Source organism: Eubalaena glacialis, chromosome 3 (genome assembly GCF_028564815.1).
Source record: "Eubalaena glacialis isolate mEubGla1 chromosome 3, mEubGla1.1.hap2.+ XY, whole genome shotgun sequence".
NCBI classification, from domain to species: Eukaryota; Metazoa; Chordata; class Mammalia; order Artiodactyla; family Balaenidae; genus Eubalaena; species Eubalaena glacialis.
In genome coordinates, this window is record NC_083718.1 from 31964546 (window position 1) to 31983005 (window position 18460).

Genomic DNA, 18460 nt, shown 5'->3' on the forward strand with positions numbered 1-18460 from the left:
AGTCTGGTAGTATCAGGTATTGTAGACCTAGAGTACTATGGGAATCTTCTACCCTGCTTATACTGGAGTGTAAATCGACACAACTACTTTGGAAAGCGTTTAGCACTCTCCATCAACTGAAGGTATATAAATAGCCTGTGACCCATCAGCCCTCACCCCCGCCCTGTGTAAATGCACCAGAATAACCGGTACAGCAGGATTCCTGTCCATGATTTGCATTAGCACAAATTGAAAACAACCCAAATGTCCATTAAGAGTCAAAAATTAAATAAATTATGTGTATTCGTACAGTGGGAAAACTATCAAGCAATAAAATTGAATGAACTAGAGCTACAGGCTGCAATGTGGATGAATCTTTTAAACCAATGTTGAGTGAAAGAAATAAGATAGAAAAGACTTCATATACTATGATCCTCTACATAAAGTTAGATGTTGACAAAACTAAACTCTTTTGTTAGGGATGCATGCAGGTTAAAGGAAATGATTTTCAGAAATGAGGATGGTGTTTAACTGGGAAGAGGGAAGGAGCTTGTGATGAGAAAACGATATGGGGGGTTTTTGAGATGCTGACAAGTATCAATACTTTCAGATTCGAGTAGTGGTTATGTAAGTATTCTCTTTTTATTTGTCACATTGACAGTTTTGTCCTGTGCACTTCTCAGTACACATATCGTATTTTACAATTAAAAACCTGTGTACAGAATCGGTCACTTCTTGAGTGCTGGATGTGGGAATGGGATGAGATTATTTCATTTTAAGCCCTTCACTACTGCTTGCGTTCACATGTTCATTCATTCAGCATTAATTGAACATATGCTGTGTACCAAGCACTCTTCTAATTTTATATGTGTTTTAACTCATGTAATCCTCACAAGAGCTCTGTGATATGGGAGCTTATCTCCATTTTATAGATGAGGAAGTTGAGGCCTAGAGTTATAGAACTTGTCCAAGGTTATATAGCTAATGGGTAGTGCCAGGCCCATTTGCCTCAGAGAATCTGAATTTTTACAATATAATATAAAAGAGAAATTTAATTACTAATTATAAGCCAAAAAATTGCACTTTAAAGAGGATGACAAGTTTTCATCTATCCAGTTAGAGAAAAACACACAGTCTGTCTTTCACACACGTACATCTTGTATTGGCAGGGATTTTCCTTATTAAGCAATTATTTATTGACCGTCTACGTTGTGCTAGGCACAGGTGCTGGGGATAAACACTTAATAAAATACACTCCCTATCTTCAAATAACTTGCACTGTAGGTGAGGAAGTAAGCCAACAGTTATAGTAGAGGTTATATACCAAGTGCTACATCGCTGATGGCAGTATAAAATCTCAGAAATCTTTTGGAAAGAAGTTTGGAGATAGGTACCTCAGAGCCTTAAAAATATTCATTTGCTTTAATCTCAAACTCATTTTTATGGACTTATTGTAAGAATGTTATTCTCAATATGGAAAAAAGCCTTCATGCATAAAAACGGTTATTTTGTCTTATAATATTGAAAAGTTGGAAAGAATTTAAATGTGTAAAATGGTTAACCAGTAAACCCACTCAGTGGAATATTTTGTAACCCACAAAAAAAAAATCAAGGTTATGAATCCCCTGATTATATGAGAAATGATTGATTTCAATGTTAAATGGAGAAAAGTTGAACGTAAAATTTGATATCCAATATGATGGGAGCTTTGTCCCAGAAAAATCACCCTAGCCAGTGTACAGAAGGGAGGAAGGAGAGCAGATGACAGGAAGGAAAATTATTCCAAAGCCTTATCATTAGTCTTATTTAAGTAATAGAATATCAAGCAATTTTACTTTCTAACTTTTTTGGTTCCATATTTCCATGTAAGGGACATGAATTATTAATACTTTGTAGGAGAGGGGTACACTTTTTCACAAAAATTTCACACTGTGTTCTAATTCCCTCCATTAGAGGGAGAAACTATTTCATGTAATTGCACTTTGATGTGCTATTTAGAACCAGTCAGGAATTTTAGTCTACTTTCCTCTGACTGTGGTGAGGGTTTTTTGTTTGTTTGCTTATTTGTTTAGAATTTCTTTGAAATCAGTTTTAGAAGATTGATTAAACCATTATATTAAAAGTAGAGGAATTTTGCAATTTTTTTCCCTTTTTCCCCATTGAAAACTTGACTGGCTTTAGTAATGAAACATTAAAGAATTTGAAGTTCTTAGACTCTCAATTTGTTAAACATGTTCTGAATATAAAAATATATGTTCATTGAGCAAATCTTTGAAAACAGTGAACAACTTATTGAAGGAAATAAAAGCCACCTCTGCATGTACACACACCTAATCTGCTCTTCTGTCTTAAAAAAGTATCAAAAATATTTTGCCATGTCACTAAATACTCTTCTACATCAGAGAATTTGATTAAGCTTATGCATCATCTCCCAGGAGAAACGCACAGATATATTTTGAATGTAGAACTCCTGAAGCCCGTTCATTAACTCTGGTTGAGACCTCTTCTCATTCTTTTCTTAGTGGCTTTACAGCGCATTCCTTCATACGGTGAGCTATTTTTATTGAAACCAATCCCAATTTGGAGGCTCTTAGCTTTCTTCTAGGGTTTGGTTATAAACAATCTTATGACATCATGTTGGTAGATAAATCTTTGCCCACATCTTTGATTTTCTTAGGGTAAACTCCTGATGTAGGATTGTTGTTAGGTACCAAAAGCTACTCTCCAGAAAGTGATACCAGTTCCTCTCCCAATGATGGCATATAATAGAGTTCCTCATTCTTTAAGCGATTATTCAAAGCAGTTAAAATGTATAAATATTCCTTACTGTTTTCATAAGTATAGGTATTCTGACTGTTTATCGCTGCATAAGAAACCACCCCGAAACAGTGGCCCAAAACAATGACAATCATTTATTTTGTCCACGAACCTGGAGGTTGAGTAGAATATTAATGCTTTTACTACACTCTCACTGACTGAAAACAATACCTATTTGACTAGCTCACAGTTCTGCAGGTCAGAAGTCCAGGCACAGCATGACTGGGTTTCCTGCTCAGATACACACTGGAACATGTGGGTTCCCTCCTGAGAGTGTTAAAGCACGTGAAATTTAAGTGTAAACATTGAGCCCCAAACGTTGGATGTTCACCATAGTTTGTGTGGGTCACAGAGCTGAAATCAAGATGTCAGTCTGGCTGTGTTAGCATCCAGAGGCTCTGGGAAAGAATGCCTCCAAGCTTCTTCGGCTTGTTGGCATAATTCAGATTCCGCAGTTGCAGGACAGAGGTCCCCATTTCCTTGCTGGCTGTCAGTCGGGGGATGGTCTCAGCTCCTAGAGGCCTCTCACTTGCCTTCCCTGCCACAGCATTGGACTTCAGAGCCAGCAATGGAGAGTCTCCCTCTTGTCCCTTTTGTACTTCAATTCAGGAAGAGTTCAAGTCCTTTTCATGGGGTGCCTGAGTAGGTCACATCCACCTAGAATAATCTCCCTATCTTAAAAAATCAACTGATTTTGAATCTTAATTCCGTCTGCAAAATCCCTTCACTGCAGCACCCAGATTTAGGGTTTGATTGGGTAAGTGGAAGGTTTGTGTACTTCAGTAAGTAGGAGTCTTAGGGGCTCTGTTAGAATTCTGCCTATTGCAAGCAGTGTCCCCACTTCAAGGACCGAAGTGTCTTAGTTCCTAAAACTCCTAAGAGAGTTTATCAGTGTTCATTTTATTTGATTGACCTTGGTGAATGGGAAGACTACCACCTCCGTGAACAGGAATGGCACCCAGCTTCCTGAGTCCACAGTGTGGCTCTGCTACTTGGTGGTGTCACCTCGGCTGTGCTGCTCTACTTACTCTACTTCTCTGCCTCTGTTTCCTTCATCTGTAAAATAACATGGAGTTAGTGATTCTTCTTTCCTCGTAGGTTTTTTTTTTTAATAAATTATTTTATTTATTTATTTTTGGCTGCGCTGGGTGTTTGATACTGCTCACGGGCTTTCTCTAGTTGCGTCGAGCAGGGGCTACTCTTCGTAGTGGTGTGCGGGCTTCTCATTGCGGTGGTTTCTCTTGTTGTGGAGCACGGGCTCTAGGCACGCAGGCTTCAGTAGTTGTGACACGGGGGCTCTTGAGCGTAGGCTCAGTAGTCGTGGCGCACGGGCTTAGTTGCTCCGCGGCACGTGGGATCTTCCCGGACCGGGGCTCGAACCCGTGTCCCCTGCACTGGCAGGCGGATTCTTAACCACTGCGCCACCAGGGAAGCACCCCTCTTATGGTTTTGATGATTAGATTATTTAATGCCCAGGGAACTCCAGGAACAGTGCTTGACTGTAAATTGCTTTAAAAGTGATTACTTTTTTAAAAAATGCTTTTGAATCTGCAATTATGCAATTCAGGTATGTTAAGCATGTTCATTAATAGGACTTCCTACTATAAAGAGACCCACAAATAAAAATAGAAGTTTTCTTTCTTGGTCTTAACTATTTATTTCTGACTTGCTATGTTATACGCATATGCCTTTTATGGTGGGCTGCCACAAATTTATGTTGGAAAAAGTGGAATTTAAATAAATCTTTACTATGCTAATTTGATAGATTTTGATAATTCATTTCACTAGCATGGTATGATATTACCAGTAGCAGACTAAAACCTGAGTTCACTTCTGGCTCTGCCCCTAAATCCTGATGAGTCCTATAGCTGGAAAGGCTTTTGGATATTATACTACGAATTAGTTATAATATTTACTCTGTTTGTTTAGGAAAAACTGGAGGAGTGCCTAAAGCAGTTAAAGGAGGAAAGAGTAATAAGACTTAAGGCTGATAAATGAGTCAATGAGGCAAACAATTTCTTATACTTTTGAGAGTGTTTTCGTTTTATTTTGATTTGATTTTAAGCCATACACACATAGTTTGTAAACTTTAAAACTGTAATATGTTGCAAATTGGTTGTATCATATGGACTTTTGCATTTACTGGTATTTAGTGATCATATGATCTGTATTCCAGAAAGCATGTTTTTAAAAATGTGAAAATCTCGTTTTGTGTGTGTGTGTGTGCTTTCATATGACACTAGCTTATTTTCTGTTCATGATTTTTTGATTCAAGAAAGCACTTTTTGTGCCTATACTGTATATACAGTAGCATAAAAGACATGATGAGACTCTCCTGGCAATGAATTAGGAAAGTGAATCATTTAAATAAATTTAAGATATTGGAAAACTTGTACGAATGCAATGCAAGATAAAAATATATACTATAAGAATTACATTAGGTAATGTGCATGAAAGCAGGGCATAATCTAAAAAGTTCCATCTAAATATACTTTATCATAGGTTGAACGTAGGGAGGAATTTTTCAAAGTGCATCCATTGGATTGGCGGACACTCATTCAATAAATGTTGAGCACCTGCCTGTATAAGGCAAAAGGGACATCATGAACATAACAGCCTTTCTGAGAAATACTAGAGTTGAGCTTATAGGGGTTTTAAGTGCATAGGTGATGAGCGGAAGGGGAAGAGTGCACGGGAGTGAATATTTTCAAGAAGCCAAAGAAAATATTGGTGATCGTACATTTAATAAATTGGGTTGGGTATGATTTAGGACTTTTAAACGTAAGCATTAGATAGTTTGCTCACTAAAGTTAATTCTTAACATTCAGCAGAGTTGTAATATGTTTTGTTCAAATCAGATTCTATAATTCATTTTCTAATTTAAGGGAAACTTAAAGCAGGTAATTTTCTAATGTGGAATGAGGCTCCATTATGAATTTAACCAGTTAGAAATGTGATCTTTTGTGAAAGATCATTAATAAAACGATAACTTTGGTTTATTTATGTACCACCTAAGTGTTATATAGGAAACTTTGTTGGGTGCCTGGGGGTTTTGGTTATTATGTGATATGGTCTCTGTCTTTACTGGTGGAGAGTTAGGTTAATTACAGATTAATTACATTTTGAGTGTTTTAGTTTTGTTCCTTGAAACTAGACAAGACTACTTTTGACGACAATGAGAAAAAAGCATGTCAGACATTTTCAGTCTTCTTTTATAGCTGGAACATGAAAATGCCCAGTTAAGAAATATAAATTTACCTTTGTCTGAAGGCCTTCATGTCCACTCATTGACAAGCATGATCCTGGATGATGAAGGTGTTTTGGGCAGCACTGAGAATTCTTTTCAGAAGTTCCATGCTTTCTTGGATCTCCTTAAAGATGCTGGGTTAGTTCATTTCTCTTCATGGCGTTCTTCTCTTTGCGACTATAAGGGTAGTTTGCTGAGGAACTGGAGCAATTTTCATCACTTACGTGGCCATATTTAGCCAAATTTAGTGTAATTATAGGTAATATAGTTGACGTTTTAAAATGAGGAAGTAAATTTTTTAAGAAATGCAAATAGGGGAGCCTGCTTTGGTAGAGTGGGGAGCCCATTATAAAAGAGTAACCTGTAGACAGAGTAATTAGTAGGTATAGTTTTTTGTAAAGACTAAATTGAAGGCAGTTTTCACTGAAAATATTTGGGAATGGATAAGAATTTTCCTATCTTTCATTTATTTTGCTTGTTTGATAAGTTTGAATTAAAGTTATTTTTGTCTTAGACATAAAAATTATTATTAATCTTCAGGGAAGATATAGGTCAGTGGTTCTCAACCGGGAGCAATTTTGCTGAAAGAGGGAAGTAGAGATTGATAGTTGATGGAGTGGTGTTTTGTCAGTGAATGAATTGGTGTTGGGAAGGAAGGAACAAACACATTCTTGGAAACTGGAGGAAAGGTGGTGAAGAAGTGTGGGAATGGAGGTGTGACAGGCAGTGGACGAGGTGCGTGGTACTTGTTGAAGCTGCTAGTGAGACAGTGGGATGTCTCCTAGAGGATGAATCTGGAAAGGGCTGAGAATTTGGGGGAGAGAGAGGCTTGTAGTCTGGAGTAGGATGTTGGCTTTTAAGAATTTAGAAGTATTTCATGATTGTGGGTCTGGGGAAATCTAAACTGCTCTTATGTGATTATAATAACCTTTGTCTTTTCTCCTTTCCTCCTCTGGTCCAGGCTTGGGCAGCTGGCCACAATGGCTGGTATAGATCAGTCAGATTTTCATTTACTAGGTCGTCCCCAGATGAATTCTACTGTTAGTAGTCCACCTAAAGAAGAAAAGAAGGCACTTGAAGAAAAATCAGAATCAAAGCAGAGTGCCCCAGTACAAATGCAAAATCTCCAAGTAAGTGGACAGGACAGCACTTAATGATTCTAAGAGTGATTAGCAAAAAGGAAATGACCAAGTCAGAGAGAAAATAATAATGGTCAGTCTCTAATAGTTCACATGCTCGGGAGCTAGAAGACTGTGGAGTCCTCTCCAAATCTGAGATTAGTAAATGTGGGCCCATTTCATGATACTGTATTGTTGTACATAAGAAAACTGGAAGTTCTTTAGAAAATTTATGAGTTAAAGCAAACTCTCCTTAATGAAGAAAGAAAACATTACAGAAAATATTCCAAATTTTAAATTGTATAAATGTCTATTCTATTCATATTTTATCTAGGTTTCTATTTGTATGCAGTCAGCTTACAATGAAGGAACACTAATGAAGGTACACGTATTGACAGAATTTTTAAAATAAGTAATCTTGACATAGCTAATACGTAAGATATTATAGTGACTCACCTGGTCATGGGAATGGGAGGGGAAACATGTCAGCTTTTCCTCTAGCCTTACTTGGAGCCCCCTTCGCCCACCTCAGCCAATCTCAGACTGGTCTTGGGAACTGACAGCTTGAGAACACAGTCTGGTCACAAACTATATACTGTTTACATGTGCCTGGAGGATAGAAAAGAAATTAATTTTCTTACAGAGTAGGGTTTCATTTTTAGTGAGGGAAAGGAAATGGGTAATAACTACCCCAATCACCAAAGTCTGAAAATGTAGCGGACATAGCCTTGGATATAGCTAGGTTAAGTTGAGAATCACTTGGCAAGATAGAATTAGAAAAAAACTGGCTCTGAAATCTTCTGAATAATCAATTACTGTGTTAATAATAAGATCACAGAATAACATTGAAGTTTTGAACTCTACTTATTAATGGTTGGCTTTGTTCATCACTGAATTTTTGTCTTGTCTTTTGTCTTTCCCTCCAGTTTCAGAAAATTACAGGTGATGCTGGGCTTCCTTTGCCTCTCGACTCCTTCCATGTCCCAGTCTCTACTCAGGAGGCCTTAGAAACTTCCAAAGACAAGCTGGGGGTCCCAGTCACAGAGCAGCGGCAGGAGTCTTTTGAAGATTTCATTGCTAGAACATGTTCTCCCTTCAGCAGACATCATTTCTGGAACTGGAAGTCAAAGAAAAGAAGAGGAATTATCTAGAAATAGCAGGTCTTCTTCAGAGAAAATGAGCAAAGCAGGTGAATATACCAAAAAATACTCTGCTAAGAAACAACCTGGGAAGGACCTGCATTCCTGCTCGGACTCACCTGTAAAGCAGAAAAGCAAAGGAATTGGGCAAAAGAATTCTTTGGTTAATAAACCAATTAAAAGTGAGTCTTTGAAAAAACACATTTCTGTTAAGAAAGAGTAGAATAGTGACTGTTTCATCAAAGACAACTAAAAGTAAACTCAGTCTACTAGAACATTCTGAAAGTGATACTCTTGGATCTGATTGTGAATTTTAAGAAAGCATCCATACTCTCACGCCTAACATAGGACTAAATCTTTTAAAATTATGTTTTTGCCTTCAAATTTTAATAAACTACTTATGTTTTTATTATAGCATATGGTGTTTTCAATTACTTGACTGGAAGCCATTAGAGAAAGATTTATCTATACTTTTTTATTATAATGAAAGTTTTGGTGTATTTTTCCTTGTGACTCTTTGCACCATTCATTCAGCTAGTGTTTTCTGAGGTCTTCATATGTACAGTACTTTTCTGGGTGCCATTGCTTTCAGCAGTGAACAAAATAAAGCCTTTACTCTCCTGGAACTAGCACTCTGGGGTGGGAGAAAACATAAACAACAAAACAGGGTAAGGGGTAAAAAGAGATGGGAATAATAAATGGAATAGTTTTACCATTTGGTTAAATGTCAAACTATTATAAATCACATGCCCAGAAGCCATTGACGTATTTTAATTCACAATAACCAGAGAGCCTCAAACATTTACCAAGGCACTTAACCGTGTTTATGGATTACAGCAACGCTATGAGGTTGGGAACTATTACCATCCCCATTTTATAGATGAGGAGTCGGAGGAGACATGTGAGTTGCCAAGAATTACACAGCTATAAGTAAGTGGTAAGCTGCGATTTGACCCGAACCCATGCTCTTTTTTTTTTAAATGTACGGACTTTATTATGGTTCATTTGTTTCTGATTTATGTGATTATTTTCTTTAAAGATTTTTTTTGATGGCGACCATTTTTAAAGTGTTTATTGTATTTGTTACAGTATTGCTTCTGTTTTATATTTTGGTTTATGGCCGCAAGGCATGTGGGATCTTAGCTCCCCGACCAGGGATCAAACTCTCACCCCCTCCATTGGAAGGCGAAGTCTTAACCACTGGACCACCAGGGAAGTCCCCCTTATGTGATGATTTTTTATGGCAATTTTTTTAAATTTTATTTTTTATTGACATATAGTTGAATTACAGTGTGTGTTAATTACTGCTGTACAGGAAAGTGACTCAGTTATACATTTATATACATTCTTTTTCATATTCTTTTCCATTACGGTTTATCACAGAATATAGAATATAGTTCCCTGTGCTCTACAGTAGGACCTTTTTGGTTTTTTATAAATACATCCACTTTTTTTTTAATAAATGTATTTATTTATTTTTTTATTTTTGGCTGCATTGGGCCTTCGTTGCTGCACGCGGGCTTTCTCTAGTTGCGGTGCGCAGGCTTCTCAATGTGGTGGCTTCTCGTGTTGCAGAGCATGGGCTCTAGGTGCATGGACTTCAGTAGTTGTGGCATCAGGCTTAGTTGCTCTCTGGCATGTGGGATCTTCCCGGACCAGGGCTCGAACCCGTGTCCCCTGCATTGGCAGGCGTATTCTTAACCACTGCACCACCAGGGAAGTCCCATGTAGGACCTTTTTGTTTATCCATCCTGTATATACACCAGTTTGCATCTGCTAATCCCAAACTCCCAATCCAACCCTCTCCCACCCCCTCACCCTTGGCAACCACCAGTCTATTCTCTATGTCCTTGGTTATGTTTCTGTTTCACAGATAGGCAGAACCCAGGCTCTTAATTACTTTGTTATCCTGTTTCCTTGTTAAGAGAGGAAAGGTTTAAGGAAGGCACTGAGAGAGAAGCCAGTGAGCACTAGAGGTGCAAAAGAGTGGGGCTATCAGAAAGCACACCTGTCTCCTTCCCCCATCGTGAGCCGAATTTTTAAACGGCAGAGTATGTAAGAGTATGTGATGACACATCTCTGGATTAAATTATGTCTCCCTGGTAAAACATGTACAGATAAGTCTTTAGTTCATTCAGACTGAAAGGTGAGATCAGAGAAGAGCTGGAGTGTCAGATTTCTTCTAGAAGTTCCTGCCTGATTGTTACTAAGAGGGCTACTACAGTACTAGTTAGTTCATTAGTCATGGATTGAGTGTCAGAGGAGCGAAACAATGAGCAAGATGTAGCGTTGGCCCTTTAGCAGTGGAGTGAGAGGGGAAGACACAGAGCAGATGTCTCATCCTGCACGTGACATGCTGTGACGGGCATATTCAGGGCGTTTCATCAGTGTTTGTGGAAGAAGAGGGGGAGCTGTGAGGCAAAGAAAAGTCATCGAAAGAGGCAGTCCCTAAGCTAAGTCTTAAAGGACTCGTGAAAAACTGGTGAGTCAGCCAGTGAAGGGCAAGGACACTCAAGGCAGAGAGGACAGCGGAACTCCAGAGCCATGAGTGTGCAAGGGGTGTGTTATGGAGCCACAGGCACAGTCTCTGGAGCATCAGTGCAGTGTCACCAGGCAGTAGCAAGCGCCCCTAAAGGAGGCAGCGAGGAGGAGGAGAGCAGGTCTTAGCCATCCATGTGCGTGGAGCTGGTTTCCTCAAAAAATAGCTAAGAATGGAAAGGACAAGTTCAGGTGGCATTTTAGACCACTGACGTCAGTATGGATGAGGAATCTGAAGAAGCCTGGAGACAATTATGCCCCACTCTTCTGAGGAGCAGTGTTTTTTATTTTCGAGTGGGACTTTCACGCTGCCACCTCCTCTCCTGTCCGTACTGAAAGGTTTATAGGCCGGCAGAAGGGAGAACCTGGCTTAAGTAAAGTTAATCAGGTTTCTTTACTGCACAGCTTCTCGGGGCTGCTGTAGGCTGATGTTCATTCTGGATCGTCACAGCAGGCGTATGGTACACAGCCATCCTCAAAGCTATTTGACTCTAGAGTCCTTTTTTTTTTTTTTTTTTTTTAAATTTATTTCTTTATTTATTTTTGGCTGTGTTGGGTCTTTGTTTCTGTGCGAGGGCTTTCTCCAGCTGCGGTGAGTGGGGGCCACTCTTCATTGCGGTGCGCGGGCCTCTCACTGTCGCAGCCTCTCTTGTTGCGGAGCACAGGCTCCAGACGCGCAGGCTCAGTAGTTGTGTCTCACGGGCTTAGTTGCTCCGCGGCATGCGGGATCCTCCCAGACCAGGGCTCGAACCCGTGTCCCCTGCATTGGCAGGCAGATTCTCAACGACTGCGCCACCAGGGAAGCCCTAGAGTCCTTTTTTAATAGAAGTGTCTAACAACTGGTTCCAGCAAACAGCAATTTGGTAACTTCTAGACCAGGTAATAGCAAGAAGAAAGGGGTCTGAAATAAGGTATAGATGAAGGGAGGAAATAAGTTCTAATTGTATTTAGGAAATTACAAGCAAGACTTGATCTTGGGAAGTAAGGAAGAAGTAGGAGGCGGAGGCTGAACCCCCATCTGTGTGACTAAGGTTGAGTGGTGGTATCATTGAGTTTGGAAATAGGGGATAAAGAACTGAATTGGGGAAAAGACTTTAGTTCTGGACATGTAGAATTTTAAAGCACCTGTAGAATTCAGGAGACAAACTGGTAGATAACTGGACCTGCACGTGAAGACATGGAAAGATAAAAATTTGAATGTCATCAGCACTTAGCAGTCATTAAAATCATGAAAATGGATGAGATTTCAGAGAATTGTGAGTACTGACAACGTTTAAGTAATAAGCAGAGAAAGAATTCTGGGAAGGAGAGAGGTGATAGAGTTTCAAGAAGGAGGAAGTAGATGACAGTGTCATCCTTCAGAGAATGTAAGTGTCCATTGGATTTGGGCAGTTAGGTCCCCAGTGACCTTAGAGCAGTTCAGTGAAGTGGTGGACAAGAAAGCCAGATGGCAATAAATTGAGGGTGTAGGGCTGCCTGTGGGGGCCAGGCGGGGCTAGTGAAGACAGTGGGAATAGGCTACTCTGAAGGAGCTTGGATGAAAAGAGAAAATAATTAGCAAAAAAGAATTTTTTAGAATGAGAAGGACATATCTTATATGTTGAAATGAAGGAACCGATAAAGGAGATCCTGAAGATGTAGATAATAATTTAGAGAACTGGGGAAACATGGACATACGAATAAGAAAAAAACCTTGCACAGTATATAAAAATCACTTGTATCCTTCGAGTTGGATGGATACTGGTAAGTTTGGGAGGAAATAAAGGTAAGAAGAGATAGAAGTTAAATGAGTTTATACTGATAGCCTCAGTTTTCTTTGACACAGATTTTTCAGAGACACATATATACACGTACATAATTACAGTTTTAAAATTCTTTCATAGTTACATGTTTTATTAATCATGTCTGAGAAAAGTCATTGATTTTCATTTTGTACAGCATTATCTTGTAAGGACAAGATACAGTGACAACTTCCAAGCTTTTTGCATATCAGAGCTGAAACTGAAAGTATCTCCATAATTGAATTTTCACTTCTTATTTGTAATCAGTTTATCCTTAGGAGGATACTTTCATAGTGTTTGATCACAGATGAGTTTGGGCATTGCTATCACTCAATAATGTTAAGCATCTGTCAGGTTCTCTCCTATACTATATATTAATTTTTTCTCCATTAAGCAAATATTTATTGGCGGCCTGTGGGAATAAGATACACCTAGGTCCTCTTTCCTTGGTATATTCACAAAAGCCTCTGAAACTAAATTTCCAAGTCAGGCCATACTAAGGCCTGGCATAATAAGTTTTCATCGTTAACAGTTTTTTTGTGTTTGTGGGGTTTTTTTGTTTTTGTTTTTTTGAAGCAAGGATAAGACACTGTCTTAACTCAGTAGTTGTCCATTGATGAATAAGTCAAACAAGACACTGATGAAGCATGGTACTTTGAATATCCTTTCCACAGAATAGGTAATGGGCCGTCCTGAAACTCTGGTGAGATGCTTATCATTTTCAGATTTTGGAGTGGCAGAGAAAACCCTATTACACCTTGAATTATCACTAGAAACAGGAATTCAGCCAAATAAAAACAGTGCCTCTGCCTACTGAGGTTGTCAATTTCCATCTTAACAAAAGTGAACATTTCTCCTTTAGATTAAAATCAAGAAAATCCCCTCTGTCCAGGATGCAATAATGGGGTACAAGAAAGAGGAAAGCTGAAGGTATTCCCTCTATTACACCTGAACAGTGAATTCATTCTGATATCAAATATTTGTTATGATTCTGCTATGACCAGGTGCTTTATTGTGTTTAGAGATCAAGTTACTGTTCATTCTTGGTAAGTAAGAAAAATCCATGTTTTAGGACTCTGAATAGTAACTTTATATATTTTATATATATATTAAAAATATATATATTATATATAATATATATTCCACCTATTCAACAAAATTGTAATTTTCATCGTCTCTTATGAATGATGAACTGTATTTACTCTTTGGAAAGGGCTTCTAGGGAATTAAAGTCTCCATATACTTTTCATATAAGACCATGGAAACCAAATTCTCAACTGGGAGCAAACTTAGGTTTTGCTATGAAGGTTTATGCTTGCCTGGCCTTAGCGTGGTAGGCCAGGAACTCAAGGTGGAGTTTTTTTCCTCTAAGTTACTTTCATTGATGCCACCCTGAAAAAATTCGGAGGGAGTATTTTTTGAAATAGCTTTATCTCAGTAACCCTTTAAAAATGCTTCAGGGTATGGGGAACATAACTGTCAAAATGTTCAAGCAACTCTTGTTGATTTAAGTGTAATTGATCAGGAGCAATACAGGAAAGAGCTGGGTACAAAAGACAAAAGGCCCGAGGCTATTTCATGTATAGTTTTTGGCTTATTGTACAAAACAGAGAATGTCTGATACACTCACCCAGCCAAGGTCCCCTACTGTTCTCTCCTTTTAGCATAAATAAAAGAGAGCTAGTTTCTCATTAGCAGCATTCTATCCTTAAGTGGGTACACAGTGATATTCTAATGGTCTCTGGAGCAGGGAATAATTCCGTGGCAGCTCTGACCTCCAGTCACCGGGCTCTCTGTAACTTAAGTCTTTCATGGCCAAGGACTATAATCATTATTTCGATTTCTATTTAGCATCTCAAAATTGAAAGGATTCCATGGACAGCAAAACAGTAAGTGATTTCATGAAGTGTTTTAGTATGGATAAAATAATAAACTATAAAAATACAAATCATCAGTAAAGCTTTTTCTTTCTGGAGAACTATATTCAGAAATTAATGCAAGCATCTAAGGTGCGCATGTGTGTTTTTTCACCCATGATCATGTTTGTGTGTGTGTGTGTGTGTGTGTGCATTCCACTGCTACAGGAGACATGCAAAATAATATCAGATTTGCTACTATATGAAGTACTGGTTTCTCCCAAGAACTGTGTGCTTGCAGGGTTCGTTCAGGAAGGTGAGTGCCCTACCACCACATCGCAGTCATATCTCATCACCTTCAGCAGGAATAATTTACACTTTAACCTTACATGCAGGCGTATTAAATTAGTATTACTCATCAGACCTTGCTTATTAATAAAACAAGCTGAATTAGCCACTGCAGAATCATATTTGGAAATTCAATGACAATTTTACATTTTTAATAAAGGCTCAGAAATATTATTGCAGAGCAGGGGGTACAGAAAACTGTGGTCAAATTTGACATTCATTAATAATTGAAGTGTGGAACGTGACAGGTGAAAATTGATATTGATTTCTTTCCTCTAATATTTGGAAGAGTTCTAAAAGCTAAATAAAGTGAGATAACAAGACATATCAAGTCTCACTGATTTCTTTGATCACCTCCTCCCCACATATCACTCCTTTGCCTACCATGTTTTGAATAATTCAATGCCCATAGTCTTTCCAGTTCAGTGCATTATAAAACACACTCAAGCTGGGTTTCAATCATATTAGACTGAAAGCTGAACTTTTTATGAAGGATTATTTAAAACAAAATGCGTCTTGAGCCCAACAGCCTTTGAAACCAAACAATCCTGGTAGTTCAGTAAGGAAATGTCAACACTGTGGAGAACTTTTGGATTCAGAAAATTCAGTAATCCTATTTGATGTATGTTAACCGTATCAATATTAACAACCTTCTGCTTGATTTCAGCACTGATTTGAGAGCTGAGTTACTACTGGTCTTGTATTTTAACTAGTTGTGAAAGCACTGAGAGAGTTGTTCTTGGGTTGAACTTGACTTGCCTCTGGGAATGCTCTCTGTTTTATCCATCTTGAAAAGCTTTATTCAAGTGCATTTCTCTGCCTTCCTTCTCACCTGCACCCCTTGGGAAAACGAAAGATGCTCAAATATAGATGTTAACACTGCAGATGCTCTGTTTGGCAATGGTGTCTTTCAGCTTCCCAATAAAAAATTATATTGCTGATCACCCATTTGACTGAAAAGTGACTCATTTTACTGACAGATATCTGGATTGAGATGCCAAAAGAAATAGGTCATTTCAAATTTCCTTTTTAATTTGAAGTCATAGCTTTGTGTTGCAACACTACTTGTTCAAAAGTTAGATCATGAAGGTTCCTTCCTATGACCTCCAAATAATCAAAATGTTCTTCAATTGGCTATATAAAAAGCAAGCAGAATATTCCTAATTATCAATCTTTCTCTTGAGTCATATAGTTCTTGTAATTCCAAGGAAGAGAAACTCAAATGTAAAGTGTTACAATAGCCAAGCATACCAGCACTGTTATCTAACCATTCAGCAATTTTCTCTGCCAAGTCACTCTGAACCTTAGACTACTGAGAATGTCTTTTTAATTAATTTTTAAGGTTCTCCTCTTTTGAGTTAAAAAATGGTCACAATTTTATAAGTAAAATTAAAGAAAAAACACAAAATAGACCATCTGAGATATTTCCATTAGGCATTATATATATATATAAATATACATAATTTTAATATATATACATATATAAATGCACTGGGATAACTCTCCATCTTCTGTGTCAGTTGGACATAGGTCCATTTTCTTAGGAATAGGGAACTCCTTTCACAATGGAAGTGAGGAAATTGGCTGGACCATCCTTGAATATAATTCCATGAAGCCACCATTTAAGGTTGTCTGGATCTTGGTTCCTTCTAGCAATCTACTACTCCAACAGTGTGTAGTTCATCAAATTCAGGTCTTTCTGAAGCCAGGCTAGAAATACAAAGTGAGGTGGACGACTAAGGTAACTGACCAAAAAGGAGGAGGAAGAGAGCAAAACAATTTCCCAATTTCATTTTTTCCCATATTCTCTGTGCTTTACAAGGGAAAAAAATATTTGGGTCTGAGTTCCTTTCATTCTTAGCCATTGTTGGTTCAAAGTCTGAGAAAAAAAAAAAGGTAAAAACGAAAATATGGAGTCCAGAATTCCGTTAGCTCTCTTGCATGCAATATCACAACTTAAAAGGCCTTCCAAAATGAAGGGATAAACTTTAAAAAATATAGCCCAATCTTTTCAATCTAAACAAGTAAACACTAAAAATATATTTTAGAAATCCAGCAAACACACTAACCACAGTCAAAGCAAAGAAAGGCTTATGGCTTACCAAATGACAGTGGCTGTCTACAAGAGAGAGAAAGAATACTCCAAAATTCTATCTGACCTGGCAGAGCTCAGCACAGCTACTATTCTTCTTTCCTAAAATCAAGGCATAAAGAAATTGAATAAAACTTGCCAAAATGTCACCCGCTGCCTCCAAAAGCAGATTAAAGAAGGGAATGTCCAGAAATCAGGATGAAGAAAACTACTTAGAGAAGCCCCTTCTCCTATCAGTGGACCACCAGGGTTTATCTGGGTAATAAAATGATAATAGGCCTTTTTGTCATCTTCTTTTTATAATTTATACATTTAAATTTCACTTAACATTTTAAAAATATCCAATCAGGATGACAGGCATTTCCAGAAGTATCAGTTTTTTTAATCCTCACCCTTTTACAAATGTGAAAACTGAGGCTCAGTATAGCTGTCAAGAAATTTTCCTAAATCATTGAAGCTGTAAATTTGGGACCTAAGTCTAAATCAGTTTCTCATTTTATCTTGGCTATCTTCTTAAAATTCTGTTTAGGGACATGGGGAGAGAGAAGGGGAAGCTGAGACGAAGTGAGAGAGTGGCATGGACATATACACACTACCAAATGTAAAATAGATAGCTAGTGGGAAGCAGCCAAGTAGCACAGGGAGATCAGCTCGGGGCTTTGTGACCACCTAGAGTGGTGGGATAGGGAGGGTGGGAGGGAGACTCAAAGAGGAGGGGATATGGGGATATATATATACGTATAGCTGATGCACTGTTATACAGCAGAGACTAACACAACATTGTAAAGCAATTATACTCCAATGAAGATGTTAAAAATATATATATGAAAGCTATACTATAAAATAGATACAGTGATAATATATCTGAGAGGTGGAATTATGGCTGTTTTTAAATCTATTTTTGGATTATTTGATTACTTGATTTCTCTATAAAGAATATGAATCCCTTGTGTAATAAAAGTTACTCAAAACCAAAAAACACAACAAAAAAAAACCCAATTCTGTTTAGGAAGAGAGGATAGAATGAAGGTTTGAGCATAGAAATCATCTAGATATCACTGAAGATACTGGGCCTGTAGTGCAGTTTCATTTGTAGTGGGTTTGGCTTACATTCTTATGTTTAGTTTTATTTCTATACAACTATCAAAGAAGGAGAAAGAAGTTGGGTAACATTTGCATTTACAACTAATCAAAGCAGAATTGCTTTTAGCTTTAACAAAAAGATCATTTTGTGATCTCAGATTAACATCTTTATTCTTAAATGGAGCATAAATAACATTTATTGCTAAGATTATTTGCAATAAACAAGACTGTTTACTGTTTACCACCTAGCAGATGACTATTTGTAAGTCTCACTGAGTATGCTAAAAGCTTATACTGAGCTCTCATTTTACCAGAGTGAATTTAAATTAACTTCAGCAGCCAGAATTAATGAAACCGGGTAAATGATGCAAAGATATTCCACAGGGTATTCTGTTTTAATTAGAGATACAAAATGTGAGTCATTAGAGGTTTTTAAAAATGTTGCATTCTATTACTTTCTCA

At 37.9% G+C, this 18460-nt stretch overlaps 1 protein-coding gene across 1 annotated transcript in view; it reads left to right on the plus strand.

The window, feature by feature from the left end:
* LOC133087800 (centrosomal protein of 78 kDa-like) overlaps positions 1–8597 on the plus strand; it is a 28248-nt gene extending 19651 nt beyond the window's left edge. The window contains 4 exon segments of the mRNA XM_061185431.1: positions 6067–6181; positions 7005–7173; positions 8088–8252; positions 8254–8597. Coding sequence (XP_061041414.1) covers positions 6067–6181; positions 7005–7173; positions 8088–8252; positions 8254–8523 — 719 coding nt within the window. The 3' untranslated portion in view covers positions 8524–8597.
* The last annotated feature ends 9863 nt before the right edge of the window (positions 8598–18460 follow it).